The following is a 20115-nucleotide window of genomic DNA, read 5'->3' as shown; positions in this document are numbered from 1 at the left end:
ATTATTATTATTATTATTATTATTATTAGAAACACAACAAGATGAGTCCACAGCAGACAAGGTCACACTGCTGGCTCTTGTATTTGATTATTATTATTATTATTGTTATTGTTATTGTTATTATTATTATTATTATTATTATTATTTCCTGATTTCTCTTAAGTTTCATCCTTTTTTTAATTTTTCGGTTCTAGATTTTGTGTTTTCTGTCCTCAGAAAAACAGGAAGGAATGAGAAAAAAGAAAACACAAAGCGAGGGAGGAGGTGGACTCAGATGCAAGGCTTTGAAAGGATCCCATTCAGGGATTCCTCTCTCGATCAGGTCTGTTTGATGGCCGGCGAGCCTGGGCTTGTGCCCGTTGCCATGTTCCTTACGTGTCTATGGGGTGTGTGTGTGTGTGCATTCTTTGCCCCTGCTGCTGCTGTTGCCAGGGGAACCCAGACGTCATAGCAACACCTGGGAGAGGCCTTTACCTGCCCGCCAGGTGAGGCGGAGGTGGCTTCCCCTTGTCTGTGCCCTTGGGGGACATTCCTTTTCAACTGGAGCAGAGAGAGAGAACTCACCTCCCTAGGCCTCAGATCCTGTGCCACTTCCCCATTGGAAGCCCATTGGGTGCCTCTCGTTGGGACTACAGAGCCCACAATCCCCCAGCAATCACAATTGGAGGATCTCACCTAGGAAAGAGTCCTCTGCATTGGTGCCATTTTGGGAGATACAACAACAACAATAATAAGGGTCTATTCCCTTCTTTGGAAGTGTTTTCCCTTTTGGGACTGCAGCACCCACAATCCCCTAACAATCGCAATTGGAGGATCTCCAATTCTGGTCTCCATCAGGAGAGGAAAGCGGCCTTGGTATTGGTGCCATTTTGGGAGATATAGTGTTAGTATCATTAAGAACAACAACAACAATAATAATATTCCCTTCTTTGGAAGGATTCTCCTTTTTGGGACTGCAGCGCCCACAATCCCCTAACAATCTCACCTGGGAAAGAATCCTCTGCATTGGAGCCACTTTGGGAGATATAGTATTAGTGTTATTAAGAACAACAACAATAACAATAAGGGTCTATTCCCTTCTTTGGAGGTGTTCTCCCTTTTGGGACTGCAGCACCCACAATCCCCTAACAATCGCAATTGGAGGTTCTCATCTGCTCTCCTTTGGGAGAGGAAAGAGGCCTTGGTATTGGTGCCATTTTGGGAACTATAGTATTAGTATCATTAAGAACAATGATATATTGATAATACCATAGTTTATTATTAATAATAATAATTTTATTAAATTTTTATTAATTTAATAACAATAATATATTATTGTTATTAAATTAATAAAATATATTATAACATATTACAACATATTATAAATTCTTTCACACCAGAAGCAACTTGCAGTTCCTCATGATATTACTATATTATGTTAATATATTTGTATTATATTACATTAGTAATATGTTATAATATTATATATTATATAATTATATATAATATAATATATATAATATAATATAAAACATATTATATTATAATATAAAATATGTTATATATTATAACATAAAATACGTTATATATTATATGTTATAACATATTATAATATAAAATATATAATAAAATATATTATAATATATTATAAAATATATTATATATTATAATTTATTCTAATATATATTATAATATAAAAATATAACATGTTATATAATATAATATATATTATATATTTTATATTATTATATAATATAATATATATTATAATATAAAATATAACATTATATTGTAATATACAATATATAATATATTTTATAATATATATTTTTATATAATAATATGAAATATATATTCTAATATGTTATGTAATATATTATAACATACCTAATATATTACAATAATAATAATATCATAATATTATAATATCATAATCCTAGGCTATCACTCATGGCCAAATTCTGATTATAATACAATATAATAATATATAATATATATTTTATATTATTATATAATATATTATAATATATATTATAATATATAAATCTAACATTATATTGTAATATAAAATATATATTTTTATATAATAATATAAGATATATTTTATAATATATTATAACATACCTAATATATTATAATAACCATAATATCATAATATCGTAATCATCCTAGGCCATCACTCATGGCCAAATTCTGATTATAATACAATATAATAATATATAATATATATTTTATATTATTATATAGTATATTCTAACAATATATTATAATATAAAATATATAATATAATATATTTTATAATATATATTTTTATATAATAATATAAAATATATTTTATTATATAATATATATTATATAATATATTATAACATACCTAATATATAATAATAATCATAATATCATAATATCGTAATCATCCTAGGCCATCCCTCATGGCCAAATGCTGATTAAAATATAATATAATAATATTATATTATATATAATAGCCCGAAAAAACCCACAAGAACCTATAATATAATATAATATAATATAATATAATATAATATAATATAATATAATATTCTAATATATATTATAATATAAAAATATAACATTATGTTATAGTATAAAATATATAATATATTTTATAATATATATTTTATATAATAATATAAAATATATATTATTTAATATATTATAACATACCTAATATATTGTAATAATCATAATATCATAATATCGTAATCATCCTAGGCCAAATTCTGATTATAATACAATATAATAATATTATATTATATATAATAGCCTGAAAAAACCCACAAGAACCTATAATATAATATAATATAATATAATATAATATAATATAATATAATATAATATAATATAATATAATATAATATAATATAATATAATATAATATAATATAATATAATATAATATAATAATAATATTATAATAATAATAATAATAATAGGAGCAGAGGAGCAAGTGAAGGAGAGGTCAGTTGGCAACTTCAAGGGGGCGTGTCTTCTGTCGGCGTGGCCCAATGGGAAGGCGAGGCGTCGTAGGGGGCGTGTCCAGGGCCTGGCGGAGGGCGAGGGAGGGCCGGGCGCCTCTCTCGGGCGGGGAGCCGGCCGCCTCGGGCTTGGGCCTCCCTCTTGGGCTCCTTCCTTCCTCCTCCTCCGCCATGCCTGGCTTCGACTACAAGTTCCTGGAGAAGCCGAAGCGGCGCCTGCTCTGCCCGCTCTGCGCCAAGGCCATGCGGGAGCCCGTCCGCGTCTCCACCTGCGGGCACCGCTTCTGCGACACCTGCCTACAGGAATTCCTCAGGTGAGACCCCCCTTGCGACCCCTCTCCTGAAAGCTTGGACTCTCCCCTATCCGATGGAACCCTTGACCCGCCCCTCCTGGGCCTTTCCATGCCGTTTTGGGGCGCTCCAAGTGCCCCCCCCAGCACCTCTCCCTTCAAAGAGCTCTCCTTTTTCCTCCTTCCTTTCAGGAATTCCTTAAATGCCAAACCCCCCTTGAGACCCACCTCCTGAAAGCTTGGGCGACCCTCTATCCGATGGAACCCTTTATCCACCCCTCCTTGGCCTTTTTATGTCGTTTTGGGGGGCTCCAAGTGGGTCCCCCCAGCGCCTCTCCAAAGGTGCACTCCCTTGAATGCCCCTCTTTCCTTTCCTCCTTCCAGGAATTCCTTAAATGCCAACTCCCCCTTCTGACCCCTCTCCTGAAAGCTTGGGCGCCCCTCTATCCGATGAACCCCTTTATCCGCCTCTGCTAGGCCTTTCTATGCCATTTTGGGGGGCTCCAAGTGGGTCCCCCCCCACCGCCTCTCCAAAGGCATTGCAATCCTTTGAATGCCCCTCTTTCTTTTCCTCCTTCCAGGAATTCCTTAAGTGACCCCCCCATTGAGACCCACCTCCTGAAAGCTTGAACGCCCCTCTATCCGATGGACCCTTTATCCGCCTCTCCTCGGCCTTTCTATGCCATTTTGGGGCGCTCCAAGTGGGTCCCCCCAGCACCTCTCCCAAGGGCGCACACTAGAATATCCCTTCTACTTTTCCTCTTTCCAGGAATTTCTCAAATGAGCCCCCCCCCCTTGAGACCCACTTCCTGAAAGCTTGAGCGACCCTCTATCCGCTGCCCCCCTTTATCCACCCCTCCCTGGCCTTTCTATGCCATTTTGGGGGGCTCCAAGTGGGTCCCCCCCCAGCGCCTCTCCAAAGGCATTGAATACCCCTCCTTCTTTTCCTCCTTCCAGAAATTCCTTAAGTGACCCCCCCCCCTTGAAACCCACCTCCTGAAAGCCTGGACCCCCCTCTATCCGATGGACCCCTTTATCCGATTCTGCTGGGCCTTTCTGTGCCATTTTTGGGGCTCCAAGTGGGTCCCCCCACCACCTCTTCTAAGGTGCACTCCTTTGAATGCCCCTCTTTCTTTTCATCCTTCCAGGAATTCCTCAAATGAGACCCCCACCCCCTTTGAGACCCACTTCCTGAAAGCTTGAGCGACCCTCTATCCGCTGGACCCCTTTATCCGCCTCTACTTGGCTTTTCTATGCCATTTTGAGGGGCCACAAGTGGGTCCCCGCAGCACCTCTCCAAAGGTGCACTCCCTTGAATATCCCTTTTCCTTTTCCCAGGAATTCCTCAAGTGAGACCCCCCCTTTTTGACCCACCGCCCGAAAGCCTGGACGCCCCTCTATCCGCTGCCCCCCTTTATCCGCCTCTACTTGGCCTTTCTATGCCATTTTGAGGGGCTACAAGTGGGTCCCCCCAGCGCCTCTCCAAAGGCGTTGCACTCCCTTGAATGCCCCTTCTCCTTTCCTTCTCCATTGTCCTCCTTCCTTCCAGGAATTCCTCAGGTGAGACCCACCTCCTGAAAGGTTGGACTCCCCTCTATCCGGTGCCCCCCTTTATGCATCCCTCCTGGGCCTTTCTGTGTCATTTTGGGGGGCTCCAAGTGGGTCCCCCCAGCGCCTCTCCAAGGGCGCACTCCCTTGAATGCCCCCTTTTTCCTCCTTCCTTGCAGGGATTCCTTGAGTGAAACCCACCCTTGTGACCCACCTCCTGAAAGGTTGGACTCCCCTCTATCGGGTGCCCCCCTTTATCCGCCCCTCCTTGGCCTTCCTATGCCATTTTGGGGGGCTCCAAAGGAGTCCCCCCCAGCACCCCCTTCTCCAAAGGCATTGCAATCCCTCGAATGCCCCTTCTTGTTTTGCTTCCTTCCCTGAATTCCTTAGGTGAACCCCCCCTTGTGACCCACCCCCCAAAAGGTTGGACTCCCCTCTATCGGGTGCCCCCCTTTATCCGCCCCTCCTTGGCCTTCCTATGCCATTTTGGGGGGCTCCAAATGAGTCCCCCCAGCACCTCTCCAAGGGCGCACTCCCTTGAATGCTTCCTTCCTTGAATTCCTCTGGTGACACCCCCCCCCTTGTGACCTACCCCCCAAAAGGCTGGATTCTCCTCTATCCGGTGCCCCCCTTTACCCGCCTCTGCTGGGCTTTTCTATGCCATTTTGGGGGGCTCCAAATGAGTCCCCCCAGCACCTCTCCAAAGACATTGCAATCCCTCGAATGCCCCTTTTGCTTTCTTCCTTGAATTCCTCAGGTGAACCCCCCCCCCTTTGAGTCCCATCCCCCGAAAGGTTGGACTCCCCTCTATCCAGTGCCCCCCTTTATCTGCCTTTGCTGGGCCTTTGTGTGCCATTTTGGGGGTCTCCAAGTGTGTGCCCCCAGGGCCTCTCCAAGGCGCCCTCCTTTCTCCTCGGCTTTCCTCGAGGCTTTGGCGCCGCGCCTCTCCTTTGTTTCCTTGGGTTTCTCCGCCTTCTTTGGCACAGGCGCCCCCGCTTCCCGACCCAGAGACACAGTCCTCGTTTTGGGGTAAAATCAAGGGGAGGAGACCCCCAAAACGAGGACTGTGTCTCCTCCCCTTGATTTTACACCACCCCCGTCCCAGGATGTGGAAAAATCAAGGCTCAAAGCCCCCTCCCCTTCTCTTTCTTTCTTTCCTGGGTGCCCCAAAGGCCAGAGTGGGAAGCCAGGCCGTGGATCCCTTGGAAGCCAGACCAGTTCACGGCCTGTCACTGAACCCAGTAAGTCAGCAGAACCAGTCAGGGCTCCCAGTCCGTGGAGGGAGTGAAGCCAGTGTGGGATCCCAGTCAACGAAGGGAACAAAACCCGTCTCTTTGGGCAACCGGGGTGTGCAACCAGTCACCAACACCAGTTAGGGCAGCCCGAGAGAGATCCCAGTGAGTTCTTGGACCCAGTAACAGTTCATGGGCCCAGTAAAGGATCTCGGAGACTTAACCCAGTAAGAAATCCCAAATCAGTTCATGAACCCAGTAACAGTTCATGGGCCCAGTAAAGGATCTCGGAGACTTAACCCAGTAAGAAATCCCAAATCAGTTCATGAACCCAGTAACAGTTCATGGGCCCAGTAAGGGATTCCAGTTAGTGCACAGACCCAGTAAGGGATCTTGGAGATTTAACCCATCAAGGGATCCCAGTGTGTTCATGAAACCAGTAAGGGATCTCGGAGACTTAATGAACCCAGCAAAGGATCCCAGTCAGTTCATGAACCCAATAACAATTCATGGGCCCAGTAAGGGATCCCAGTTAGTGCACAGACCCAGTAAGGGATCCCAGTGACTTAACCCATCAAGGGATCCCAGTCAGTTCATGAACCCAATAACAATTCATGGGCCCAGTAAGGGATCCCAGTTAGTGCACAGACCCAGTAAGGGATCCCAGTGACTTAACCCATCAAGGGATCCCAGTGAGTTCATGAAACCAGTGACAGATCCCAGCGAGCTCATGGACCCAGTAAGGGATCTCGGAGACTTAACCCAGTAAGAGATCCCAAATCAGTTCATGAACCCAGTAACAGTTCATGGGCCCAGTAAGGGATCCCAGTTAGTGCACAGACCCAGTAAGGGATCCCAGTGACTTAACCCATCAAGGGATCCCAGTGAGTTCATGAAACCAGTGACAGATCCCAGCGAGCTCATGGACCCAGTAAGGGATCTCGGAGACTTAACCCAGTAAGAGATCCCAAATCAGTTCATGAACCCAGTAACAGTTCATGGGCCCAGTAAGGGATCCCAGTTAGTGCACGGACCCAGTAAGGGATCTCAGTGACTTAACCCATCAAGGGATCCCAATGTGTTCATGAAACAAGTCAAGCATCCCAGCCAGTTCATGAAACCAGTAAGGGATCTCGGAGACTTAATGAACCCAGCAAGGGATCCCAAATCAGTTCATGAACCCAGTAACAGTTCATGGGCCCAGTAAGGGATCCCAGTTAGTGCACAGACCCAGTAAGGCATCCCAGTAATTTCACAAAAGCAGCAAGGGATCCCAGTGTGTTCATGAAACCAGTAAGGGATCCTAGTCAGTTCATGAACCCAGTAACAGTTAATGGACCCAGTAAGGGATCCCAGTTAATGGGCCCAGTAAGGGATCCCAGTTAATGCACGAACCAGTAAGGGATCTCAGTGACTTAACCCATCAAGGGATCCCAGTGTGTTCATGAACCCAGTCAAGCATCCCAGTGAGTTCATGAAACCAGTAAGGGATCTCGGAGACTTAACCCAGTAAGAGATCCCAGTGAGTTCTTGGACCCAGTAACAGTTCATGGGCCCAGTAAGGGATCCCAGTTAACGCACGGACCCAGTAAGGGATCTCAGTGACTTAACCCATCAAGGGATCCCAGTGTATTCATGAACCCAGTCAAGCATCCCAGCCAGTTCATGAAACCAGTAAGGGATCTCAGAGACTTAATGAACCCAGCAAGGGATCCCAAATCAGTTCATGAACCCAGTAACAGTTCATGGGCTCAGTGAGAGATCCCAGTTAGTGCACAGACCCAGCAAGGGATCCCAGTGAGTTCATGAACCAGTCAGTTCAGATTCAGGAAGGGATTCCTGTTAGTTCATGAAACCAGTGAGGGATCCCAGTGAGGTCATGGAACAAGTAAGGGATCCCAGTGAGTTTATGAAACCAGTAACAAATCCCAGTAAATTCATAGACTCAGGAAAGGATTCCAGGTAGTTCATAAAACCAGTCAGTGATCCCAGTCAGTTAATGGACCCAGTACGGGATCCCAGTAAGTTCACGAAGCCAGTGAGGAATCCCAGTTCGTTCATGGGCCCACTAAGGGTTCCCAGTAAGTTCATGAAACCAGTCGGGGATTCCAGTGAGTTAATGAAGCCAGTTAGGGATCCCAGTCCACAGACCCAGTTAGGAATCCTAGTAAGTTCACCAAACCAGTAAGGGATCCCAGTATGTTCGTGAACCCAGTGAGTTAGGGCGTTTTTTCAGTTCCAAAATGGCAAGGAGGTCCACAGTATTCTGTTATCGGACCAGAACCCACACAGCCCCAGGTGGGCTTCCCATCAATGCCTGGGCATGTTTACTCCTTCCATTTTACGACCTTGCAACCCACCTTCTCAACATCAAAATTCTCTCACACCAGAAGCGACTTGCAGTTTCTCATAATATGACTATATTATAGTAATACTAGCCGTTTCCTGCCATGCGTTGCTGTGGCCCAATCTATTTATATGTGTGTGTGTGTGTGTATATATGTGTGTGTGTGGATGTATATATATGTGTGAGTGCATATGTGTATATAAGTGTGTGTGTGTGTATATGTGTGCGCGCGTGTATGTGTGTGCACGTGTGTAAACATATGTGTATGTGTATATATATATGTGTGTATATATTTGTGTGTATATGTTTGTGAGTGCGTGCATATATATATATATATATATGTGCATGTGTGTATATATGTGTGTGTGTATGTGTGTATATGTGTGTGTGGGCGTATAAATATATATATATGTGTGTGTGTGTATATATATGTGTGTTCATGTGTATATATGTGTGTGCGCATGTTGTTGCCATGTGCCTTCCAGGTCCCCTCCCCCCAATTTATGGTGTCTATATGGCCAAACCCAAGTGGCGTGGCATTCCGTCCCTCTGAGGCCGAGAGAGTGTGACTCATCCAAGGCAAGACCTCCCTGACCCAGGGTTAAGGGCCATTCCCTGCCATTCAACCCTTCTCTGGAACGGGATCAGTCAGCACAGTTCCGCCTCCTTACGTTTGGTTTCCTGGAGCGTGACGACAATGTGATGAGACATGAATTTGGAGCAGATGGCTTGCGGGGAGAAATCTGGATGAAGAGGCGGCCCAGTCCGTTAGTGGAACCAATAAGGGAAACCCAGTAAATTAATGCAACCAGTAAGTTAGCAAGAGCAGTAACTGGAGCCAGTAAGTAGAACTAGAGCAGGTAGAAGAGGCATGGGCAAACTTTGGCCTTCCAGGTGTAGTCCTCCAGTATGTAGATGACTGGCCTGTAGCTGTCACAGGCATGGGCAAACTTGGGCCTTCCCTCCCAGTGTTTTGGACTCCAACTCCCACCAGTAAATTAATACAACCAGTAAGTTAGCAAGAGCAGTAACTGGAGCCAGTAAGTAGCACTAGGGCAGGTAGAAGAGGCATGGGCAAACTTTGGCCTTCCAGGTGTAGTCCTCCAGTATGTAGATGACTGGCTCCTAGCTGTCACAAGCATGGGCTAACTTGGGCTTTCCCTCCCGGTGTTTTGGACTCCAACTCCCACCATTCCTCACAGCCTCAGGTCCTTTCCTTTTCCCCCTCAGCCGCTTAAGCGGCTGAGGGGGAAAAGGAAAGGGCCTGAGGCTGTGAGGAATGGTGGGAGTTGAAGTCCAAAACACCGGGAGGGCCAGAGTTTGCCCAGGACCAGTATATGAACCTGGTAAGTGATTAGAACCAGTAAGTTACTTGCATTCCTGAGACTTTGAGAGGCGTCTGGCAGAGAAAGAATCCCCCTTTGTTGTTTGTATTGCATTAGTGGCTTTGTTTTGCCCGGACTTGTTTAGTGGGACAAGAAGATGATGGGATCTGCAGTCCATATCCCAAAGGAAGGAGGGAGTTACTTTGGCAGGGGATTCTGGGCATTGCAGTCCCCTAAAAGAGGGAAACTTTGGCATAGTTTTCTCCAACTCCTCCTCCCTCTGTTGTTGCTGCCTCAGCACATTCTTGCCCAGCCAAGCGCAAACATTACATTTGGGGTTGGGGTTGGGGGGATTAATCCCCAGCTTTTGCCATTCAGAGGCCCTTCTCTTTGAAGCCTTCCTCCCAAAGCGTCACTTATCAGACCCTCTCTTTGGCCCTGGAGTAGAATATTGAACTCTTCCGCCCAAAATAAATCCTTCGAAAAGCCTTATTTATCATTTTCATATTATATTGTTATTAATAATTTATATATTATATTTTATATATTGTTATTTATTATATTTTATATTATTATACTGTTATTAATTTGTATAGTATTATATTTTTATATTATATAAATTATTATCTTTATATTAAATATATTATTTTATAATATTTTATATTATAGTTATTTATACACTTACTATATTTTATTTATTTTTATACTACTTTATATTATATCGTTATTATTAATTTATATACTATTACATTTTTATATTATATTAATTTTCCGATAATTTTTATATTTTATATTATATCGTTATTAATTTATATAGTATTATAATGTTATATTTTAATTATTTTTATCATTTTTATATTTTTATATTATTAGTTATTTATACACTTACTATATTTTATATTATTTTAAACTATTTTATATTATATCGTTATTATTAATTTATATACTATTATATTTTATATTATATTAATTTTCTGATAATTTTTATATTTTATATTATATCGTTATTAATTTATATAGTATTACAATTTTATATTATAATTTTATCATTTTTATATTATTATATAAATAAATAATATATATTATTATATTTATACACTTACTATATTTTATATTATATAATTATTAATTTATATACTATTATATTTTTATATTATATTAATTTTCCTATTATTTTTATATTTTATATTATATCACTATTAATTTACTAGCCACCCCCTGACACATGTTGCTGTGGCCCAGTGTGTGTATATGTGTTTTGTGTGTATATGTGTATATTTATGTGTGTGTTTTGTGTATATCTGTCTCGTAGTCCAGCAAAGTGGGGACCAATTAGGAAGCGCGCCCTGCCAAGACGGCCATTCCGACCCATTGCTGGCCAAGCCGAGAGGTCAATTACTGGACGCTTGGCACAACCCCGTGTGTGCGTGGCCAGTTGGCACCAGAGAGCGACCTTTGGCTGTCCGGCATGCTATTGATCCCTGCTTTCGGACGGCAGTTCCCTTCATCCCCCGGCTGCATTTTGGGAGCTGTAGTCCACAAACACCCTTTTCTTCCTGCATTGTTTACTTCCCATTTGCGCCAACACCTGTGCCAACCCATTGCAACGGAGCAGCTGTCCCACAAAAACACACACAATCATCCATTTGGGGTCTTTTGCGTCTTTTGCATAGTGCGTCCGGACACTCTTTTCAATGGGGTTTGAGTGCCAAACCCGGCAGGTGGTTATGGGCCCGGTTGGACCGTTTCGACAGATGGAAGGGATTAGGGGCAATTTTAGCCGGAGCCTCAAGGAGAATGCATTCCAACGAGCGGAGCGTTTGTATTGACGGGGAATTCTCGTCCCTTACTGGGTTATGCTTCACTATTTTGAGTTTGCCGTGTTCCGGAAGCATTCTCTCCTGACGTTTCGCCCACATCAAAGCCTTCGACGACACACCTTCAGCATATTATCGTATTTCCTCTTGCAGCGAAGGCGTCTTCAAGTGCCCCGAAGACCAGTTGCCCCTGGACTACGCCAAGGTGAGCTTCCCCGTGTCACAGGTGTGGGCCCTCCCCCAGGTGCTTTGGACTCCCACCTCCCACCATTCCTAACAGCCGGAAATCCCCTCCCCCCTCTCCCAGATCTATCCGGACCCCGACCTCGAGGCGCAGGTGCTCAACCTGACCATCCGTTGCATCCACAGCGAAGAGGGCTGCCGTTGGAGCGGGACCATCCGCCATTTGCAGGTAAAGCGGGCGGGACCAGGTGATGCCCTCGGGGGGGGGGTCTCTGGGGAAAACGCCGCCCCGCCTTTTCCTTGTCTGGGGTGCCAATCATCCCGTGTGTTCCCTCTCTCTCCGAAAGGCCCACCTGGGCACCTGCAGCTTCAACGTGGTGCCCTGCCCCAACCGCTGCGGGGTCAAGCTCAGCCGGCGAGACCTCCCGCCACACCTGCAGCACGACTGCCCCCAGCGGCACCTCAAATGCGAGTTCTGCGGGGCGGACTTCACCGGAGAGGCCTATGAGGTGAGGGGCGGGGCTTGAGCAAAAAGGGGAGGGGTTTGGGGAATGGGGGGGCTTAGGAGACTACAGGTGGGTGTTAGCAAATAGGGGAGGGGCTTTGGGAAAGAGAGGCGGGGCTCATGATACTACAGGTGGGTCTTAGCGAATAGGAGACGAGCTTTGGGGAAGAGGGGAGGGGCTTAGACTACAGGCAGGGCTTGCATGATTAGAGGGAGGGGCTTAGTGAATAGGGGAGGGGCTTTTGGGAATAGAGGTAGGGCTTAAGAAACTCCAGGTGGGGTTTTGGGGATGATGGGCGGGGCTTAGGACACTATAGGCGGGGCTTTCCTGATCAAAGGACCTTGAATAGGGGAGGGGCTTTGGGTAATAGAGGCGGGGCTTAAGAGACTACAGGTGAGTCTTGGTGAATGGGGAGGGGCTTCAGTGAATAGGGGAGGGGCCTTGGGGAAGAGGCAGGGCTTAAGAGACTACAGGTGGGGTCTTGGGGAAGAGGGAAGGGGCATAAGCTACAGGTAGGGCTTTCATGACTAGAGGGAGGGGCTTAGTGAATAGGGGAGGGGCTTCGGTGAAAACGGGAGGGGTCTTGGGGAAGAGGGGAGGGGCTTAGGCTACAGGCAGAGCTTTCATGACTAGAGGGAGGGGCTTAGAGGAAGAGGGGAGGGGCTTAGGAGACTATAGGCGGGGCTTTTGTGATCAGAGGAAGGACCTTGATGAATAGGGGCGGGGCTTAACAGACTACAGGTAAGTCTTGGTGAATGGGGTGGGGCCTTGGGGAAGAGGCGGGGCTTAAGAGACTACAGGTGGTCTTGAGGAAGAGGGGCGGGGCTTAGTCTACAGGTAGGGCTTTCATGACTAGAGAGAGGGGCTTAGTGAATAGAGGTGGGGCTCAAGAGACCAGAAGTGGATCTTGGTGGAGAGGGGAGGGACTTAAGAGACTACAGGTGGGGTCTTGGGGAAGAGGGGTGGGGCTTAGGCTACAGGCAGGGCTTTCATGATTAGAGGGAGGGGCTTAGAGGAAGAGGGGAGGGGCTTAGGAGGCTATAGGTGGGACTTTCGTGACCAGAGGAAGGGGCTTGATTAATAGGGGGTGGGGCTTTAGGGAATAGGGGGGGGCTTAAGAGAGTACAGGTGGGTCTTGGTGGATAGGGGAGGGGCCTTGGGGGAGAGGGGAGGGGCTTAAGGGACTACAGGTGGGTTTGTTGTGATTAGAGGTGGTACTTTGGGGACTAAGGACAGGGTTCTAAAGGTAATGAGGCAGGTAAGAGCTATTACTGTTGTTGTTTCATCCCACTTGGTGAGTCACATTTTTTCCCAGGCTTTTCCGGCCTCTCCTAATACAATATTGGAAATGCATTCACGAACATTAGTAACTGATTCACCCAAGTTTGTAATGCAATGCTGCCAAAAGCAATCCTTGGGGAGCAGGGTGCTGCTGCTGCTGCTGCCGCCTTGTGTCCCCATGTACACAAAAAACGTCACGGGCATTTTGGGCAGGAAGCAGAGTGCTCTCGTGAGTCATTTCAGGAGCGCAAGGTGGGTTTCGGTGGAAGGCAGGCAGGCTGGTATGCAAATCCCCTGAATGAGTCCCCCTCTCTCCCCCCCCCCCCCCCCATTTGCAGAGCCACCAAGGTGTGTGCCCGCAGGAGAGCAGCTACTGCGAGAACAAGTGTGGGGCCCGCATGATGCGCCGCCTGCTCTCCCAGCACATGGCCTCCGAGTGCCCCAAGCGCACCCAGCCCTGCTCCTACTGCGCCAAGGAGTTCCTCTACGACACCATCCAGGTCAGTCCCAGCACGCAGGGAGGGAGGGCAGCCCAGCCCCACAGGGCCCCTTAGTGGAACCAGGAAGGGGACCAGTAACTGAGTAAGACCAGTAAGCTAGTGGAACCAGTCTAGAAATAAAGTGGTGGTGGTGTTGCTATTGGTTACTAGCAACATATTATTATTGTTGTTGTTGTTGTTGTTGTTGTTGTTGTTGTTGTTTACTAGCAATATATTATTATTGGTTACTAGCCATATATTATTATTATTATTATTATTATTATTATTATTATTGGTTACTAGCAACATATTATTATTGGTCACTAGCAGCACATTATTATTATTGATTACTAGCAACGTATTATTATTGGTTACTAGCAACATATTACTATTATTATTGGTAACTAACAACAACAACAACAAAACAACATATTATTATTATTATTATTATTATTATTATTATTATTGGTTACTAGCAACTTATTGGATACTAGAAACATATTATTATTATTGATTACTAGCAACATATTATTATCACTATTATTATTCATTACTAGCAACACATTATTATTATTGATTACTAGCAACATATTATTGGATACTAGCAACATATTATTATTCGTTACTAGCAACATATTACTATTATTATTGGTTACTAACAACATATTATTATTATTATTATTATTATGTTACTAGCTACCTATTATTATTATTATTATTATTATTATTATTATTATTGATTACTAGCAACATATTACTATTATTGTTATTATTATTGGTTACTAGCAACATATTATCACTGATTACTAGCAACATATTATTATTATTATTATTATTATTGGTTACTAGCAACATATTATTATTGGTCACTAGCAACATATTATTATTATTGGTTACTAGCAACTTATTATTGGATACTAGAAACATTATTATTGATTACTAGCAACATATTATTGGTTACTAGCAACATATTACTATTATTGGTTACTAACAACATATTATTATTATTATTATTATTATTATTATTTACTAGCAATAGTCAGCGAACTCTGTTAATTAGTGGAACCAGTAAGGGAAGCCGGTAAATTAATAGAACCAGTAAGTTTGTCGAACTGGTAAGGGAACCCATGATGACCCTAGTGAGCGCATAGAACCAAGCAAAACTAGCATGTTAGTACGACCAGTAAGGTAGTAGAACCGGTAAAGGAACCCAGTGAGTTCACAGGACCAGTATGTAATTGGAATCCGTTAGTGTACTGAGGAACAGTAAGGGAACCCAGTAGTTTAGGGAATGCAGTCAGCCGGTGGAACCAGTCAGGGATCCCAGAGAAGTGAGCAGAACCAGTAATTAATTTAGTAGGATCCCTGATTGGCCTTCAATTCTTGGGTGTATTTTTGGCCCCTTGGAGGGGAACATCTTCCACTCTTGGGCGCCCACTCACTGTTTCTGCCTCCTTGCTCCCCGGCAGAGCCACGAGTACCAGTGCCCCCGCTACCCGGTGCCGTGCCCCAACCAGTGCGGAGTGCCCAGCGTTGCCAGGGAGGACCTGGGGGGCCACCTCAAGGAGAGCTGCACCACCGCCCTGGCCCTCTGCCCCTTCAAGGAGGCCGGATGCAAGCACCGGGTGAGTCGCCCCACCACCCTACTAATCAACAAACAAGGGTTGTCTGGCCTTGCTCCGGAAGCATTCTCTCCTGACATTTCACCCACATCTATGGCAGGCATCCTAAGAGGTTGGGCATCCCTACTAATAAACAAACAAGGCCACCCTTGGGTTGCTCTGAGTTTTCTGGGCTGTCTGGCCTTGCTCCAGAAGCATTCTCTCCTGGCATTTCACCCACATCTATGACAGGCATCCTAAGAGGTTGGAAACGAGGCAAGTGGGGTTGATATATCTGTGGAATAATGTCCAGGGCGGGAGGAAGAACTCTGGTCTATGAAGGTTGCAATTAATCACCTTGATTAGCACTGAGTAGCCTTGCAGCTTCAAAGCCTGGCTGGTTGTTGCCTGGGGGGAATCCTTTGTTGGGAGGTGTTAGCTGACCCTAATTGTTTCCTATCTGGATTTCCCGTTTTGTGGACCTTGCTCTGATGTTTTTATACTGGTTTTATAGTTTTATAATACTAGGAACAAGATTGTGTTCATTTTCATGGTTTCCTACTTGAAATTGTGGATTTCGGTGGCTTTGGTGTGGTCCGACATGGTGGGTGTCAGGCTGGTCCAGCATGTCCGTGTCCTCAGATCCTATGCTGTGTCCAGGTGGGTTCCTCAGGTGTTCTGCTGTGGTTGACTTCTCTGGTTGAGTTAGTCTGCAGGACCTTCCATGTTCCTTGATTCGTGTCTGCGTTTGGAGGTCTCTATAGAGACTTCTTGGCCACAGAAGTCTGCAGAGGACTTCTGCTGAACATGGCATTGCTTGGACTTTCTTGGTGGGTCTGTAGATCATTTGAGGTTGTTGCTTCTTGTGGTCAGTGGTTCCCTTGATGTCTGGCGAGAACATTCTTCCTCTGGGAGGGTCTTTGCCTTGACTCTCGTGGCTTCTTCTTGGTCTTCTGACGTCTGTGGTGGAGTCTCCATTGGCCTCCAGAACCCTTGGAGGAGGTGGGCTTTGCAGATTCCTTTTATTATTGGTCACTACCAACATATTATTATTATTATTATTATTATTATTATTATTATTATTATTGGTTACAAGCCACATATTATTATTATTATTACTAGCCACATATTATTATTATTATTGATTACTAGCCACATATTATTATTATTATTGATTACTAGCCACATATTATTGATTACTAGCCACATATTATTATTATTATTATTGATTACTAGTCACATATTATTATTACTAGCCACATATTATTATTAATATTGATTACTAGCAACTTATTATTATTATTGGTTACTAGCCACATATTATTATTATTGATTACTAGCCACATATTATTATTATTGATTACTAGCAACTTATTATTATTATTGGTTACTAGCCACATATTATTATTATTGATTACTAGCCACATATTATTATTGATTACTAGCCACATATTATTATTATTGATTACTAGCAAATTATTATTATTATTATTATTATTATTGATTACTAGCCACATATTATTATTATTATTGATTACTAGCAAATTATTATTATTATTATTATTATTATTATTATTATTATTATTATGCCAGGGCTTGAATTGGGCTTCTTTTTTGACTTGGGTGATGAGTTTTTATGCAGGTGTCTATCCGTGTGTGTACATTGTCCGTAAACTGTCAAAGGCTATCCTTCTCGATGGTGTGCAGACTTCCCGTCCTTAGTGGCCAAGGGGTAAAGTGTCCCTGAGGACGCAGAGAGGCCTAGGGCTTGTGTGCAGCTTCCCCTGCAGCACATCCTTATTGATGGATTGATTGATTGACGACATTTTTATTCCACCCTTCTCACCCCAAAGGGGACTCAGAGCGGCTTACAAGTATACATATATACAATATATTATAAGTGTAGTACAATATCCATATTAGATATTAATATATTGTACTATAGCATTATATTGTAATATTATTAGTAATATAAATATATAATTATAATATCATAGTATTATTATATTGCATTACATTGTAATATTATTAATACTATATGTATATACATTATATTATATTATATATTATATTTATTTTATTATATTATATTTTATATTGTATTATATTATATTCTTGCCCCAGACCACCTCCTTGGGTTCCCTTCTGACTGTCCACCTCTCTCTTGTCTCTCCTCGCAGTGCCCCAAGCTCTCGATGGGCCGCCACCTGGACGAGAGCACCAAGCTGCACCTGGGGATGATGGGTGCGCTGGTGGCACGGCAGCGTCAGGAGCTGGCGGAGCTGCGCCGCGAGGTGGAGGAGCTGGCGCTGGGCAGCGAGGGGGTGCTGATCTGGAAGATCTCGGACTACGCCCGGAAGCTGCAGGAGGCCAAGGCCCGGAGCAACTACGAGTCCTTCAGCCCGCCCTTCTACACCCACCGCTACGGCTACAAGCTCCAGGTCTCGGCCTTCCTCAACGGGAACGGGAGCGGCGAGGGCAGCCACCTCTCGGTCTACATCCGGGTCCTTCCGGGCCAGTACGACAACCTGCTGGAGTGGCCCTTCGCCTTCCGGGTCACCTTCTCGCTCCTGGACCAGAGCGACCCCTCCCTCTCCAAGCCGCAGCACATCACCGAGACCTTCCTCCCGGACCCCAACTGGAAGAACTTCCAGAAGCCCGGCTCGGGGCGCGCCTCCCTGGACGAGAGCCTCCTGGGCTTCGGGTACCCCAAGTTCATCTCCCACGAAGACATCAAGAAGCGGAACTACGTGCGGGACAACGCCGTCTTCATCAAGGCCTCCGTGGAGATCCCGCAGAAGATCCTGGCTTGAGCGCAGGGCACACGACAGACTCCGTGTTCGCCCCACTCTGGGTCCGCATTTCAAACCCGGTCGCTCGGGGATAGGTCCGGATTCTGGCTTGTAAATCCCGGATTCTGGCTCGTAAATCGATCTGGATTCTCACTCGTAAATCGATCCGGATTCTCGCTCGTAAATCGATCCAGATTCTCGCTCGTAAATCGATCCAGATTCTCACTCGTAAATCAATCCGGATTCTCACTCGTAAATGAGATTCTGGCTCAAAATTACCCAAGACTCTTGCTCGTAAATAATAGAGATTCTCAAAACGAGCCAGGATGGTTGATTATAAATAACGGAGGTTCTCAAAAGTAGCGAAGATTCTCGCTCGTAATTAATCGAGATTCTCGCTCGTAAATCGATCCAGATTCTCACTCGTAAATCGATCCGGAATCTCACTCGTAAATGAGACTGGCTCAAAATTAACTGAGACTCTTGCTCGTAAATAATAGAGATTCTCAAAAAATAGACAAGATGGTTGATTATAAATAACTGAGGTTCTCAAAAGTAGCGGAGATTCTCGCTCGTAATTAATCGAGATTCTTGCTCAGAATCAGCAGAGATCCTTGCTCGGAATCAACGAACATTCTCGCTCGTAAACAACCAAGATTCTCACGGAAGAGTTGACCGAGAAAGAGTCCGGGGTGTTTCCGAGGGCGTCTCCTCTCCCCACAAATGGTGCTAACGTCCTACGACAACCCTCACGTTTGAGCTCACCTCCCATTGAGCAGCTGGACTGCCACTGCAACGACCCTCATCCCCCAAAAACGAAAGAGAGCAAATCCACCCTGGACTCCATGACTTTGTGATGGCATCAGAGCTCACAATGCAGTGATCTCGTTTTGGGCAGAGTGGGAGGACCCCAAATCCCCCTTTTGCCCAAATATCAAGAGTACGCGCTATGGGACATATCCTGGATCATGGGACATGCATACATACAGACATATCTCGGTTGTTTGGGACCACACACCCCAGAATCCCCGCCCCCTTTGCCTTCCGAAACCTCATTGCCTCTAAATTTCGACACCCCCTCCTGGTGCCTAACGTTGTTTTGGACCGAGATATTCCAACCCCGTTTCCCGGACTGACTTGAAGTTCCTGCGAACGAGGCAGGCCTGTCTTTTTTTGTCCAAAGAGCCATATTTTGTAATCTTTGCGCCCGGTTGGTCCCCCTCCATTGTGTCCCTCGACGTTTCCGGTCCCCGCTCCCGTTCCGCCTCCCTTTGTCTCCGTCTCTCCTTTTTTGTCATTTTCTAAAATTAAATAAACCCGTTTCTTGTATTTATTAACCGGGTTTGATCCTTGACTCCATTCCAGATCCTTCCATCCCATTCTATCCCAGTTAACAACTGGAACAAGCAGAGGACCAAAAAGGGAGGAGAGAGACCACGTTGTGTCAATACAGAAATGGGGAAGTAGAGGAACTGTGACACTCCAAATTAGTTGTGTGTTTTCCAGGCTGTCTATGTTCCGGAAGCATTCTCTTCTGACATTTCGCCCACATCTATGGCAGCATCTTCAGAGATCGTGAGGTCTGTTGGAAACTATGGAAGTGGGGTTGGTATATCTGTGGAATGTCCAGGGTGGAAGAAAAAACTCTCGTCTTCTTGAGGCAAGTGTGAATGTTGTAATTGGCCACCTTGATGTTCCGGAAGCATTTTCTCCTGACATTTCGCCCACATCTATGGCAGC

At 44.5% G+C, this 20115-nt stretch overlaps 1 protein-coding gene across 2 annotated transcripts; it reads left to right on the top strand.

The window, feature by feature from the left end:
- The first annotated feature begins 209 nt into the window (after window positions 1–209).
- On the top strand, window positions 210–19712 carry TRAF4 (TNF receptor associated factor 4). Of its 2 annotated transcripts, none has more exons than XM_060756667.2 (7): window positions 210–322; window positions 11687–11738; window positions 11841–11945; window positions 12064–12225; window positions 13842–14003; window positions 15452–15607; window positions 17764–19712. In XM_060756667.2, exons 1-7 carry the CDS (start codon window positions 231–233, stop codon window positions 18394–18396), a joined length of 1362 nt encoding a protein of 453 aa, XP_060612650.2. In that variant the 5' UTR covers window positions 210–230; the 3' UTR covers window positions 18397–19712. The 2 variants fall into 2 exon arrangements, with proteins under 2 accessions (XP_060612650.2, XP_060612649.2); XM_060756666.2 differs by lacking the exon at window positions 210–322 and adding an exon at window positions 3046–3288.
- Window positions 19713–20115: the final 403 nt, after the last annotated feature.

Source organism: Anolis sagrei, chromosome 11, assembly GCF_037176765.1.
Source record: "Anolis sagrei isolate rAnoSag1 chromosome 11, rAnoSag1.mat, whole genome shotgun sequence".
NCBI classification, from domain to species: Eukaryota; Metazoa; Chordata; class Lepidosauria; order Squamata; family Dactyloidae; genus Anolis; species Anolis sagrei.
This window is presented reverse-complemented; position numbering and strand designations above follow the sequence as displayed.

Coding starts and splice junctions, on each gene's coding strand:
- TRAF4 (XM_060756666.2), top strand. CDS start 3,146: ATGCCTGGCTTCGACTACAAGTTCCTGGAGAAGCCGAAGCGGCGCCTG. Junction 11,739..11,840: donor TGCCCCTGGACTACGCCAAG/GTGAGCTTCCCC, acceptor CCCCTCTCCCAG/ATCTATCCGGACCCCGACCT. Junction 15,608..17,763: donor AGGCCGGATGCAAGCACCGG/GTGAGTCGCCCC, acceptor CTCTCCTCGCAG/TGCCCCAAGCTCTCGATGGG.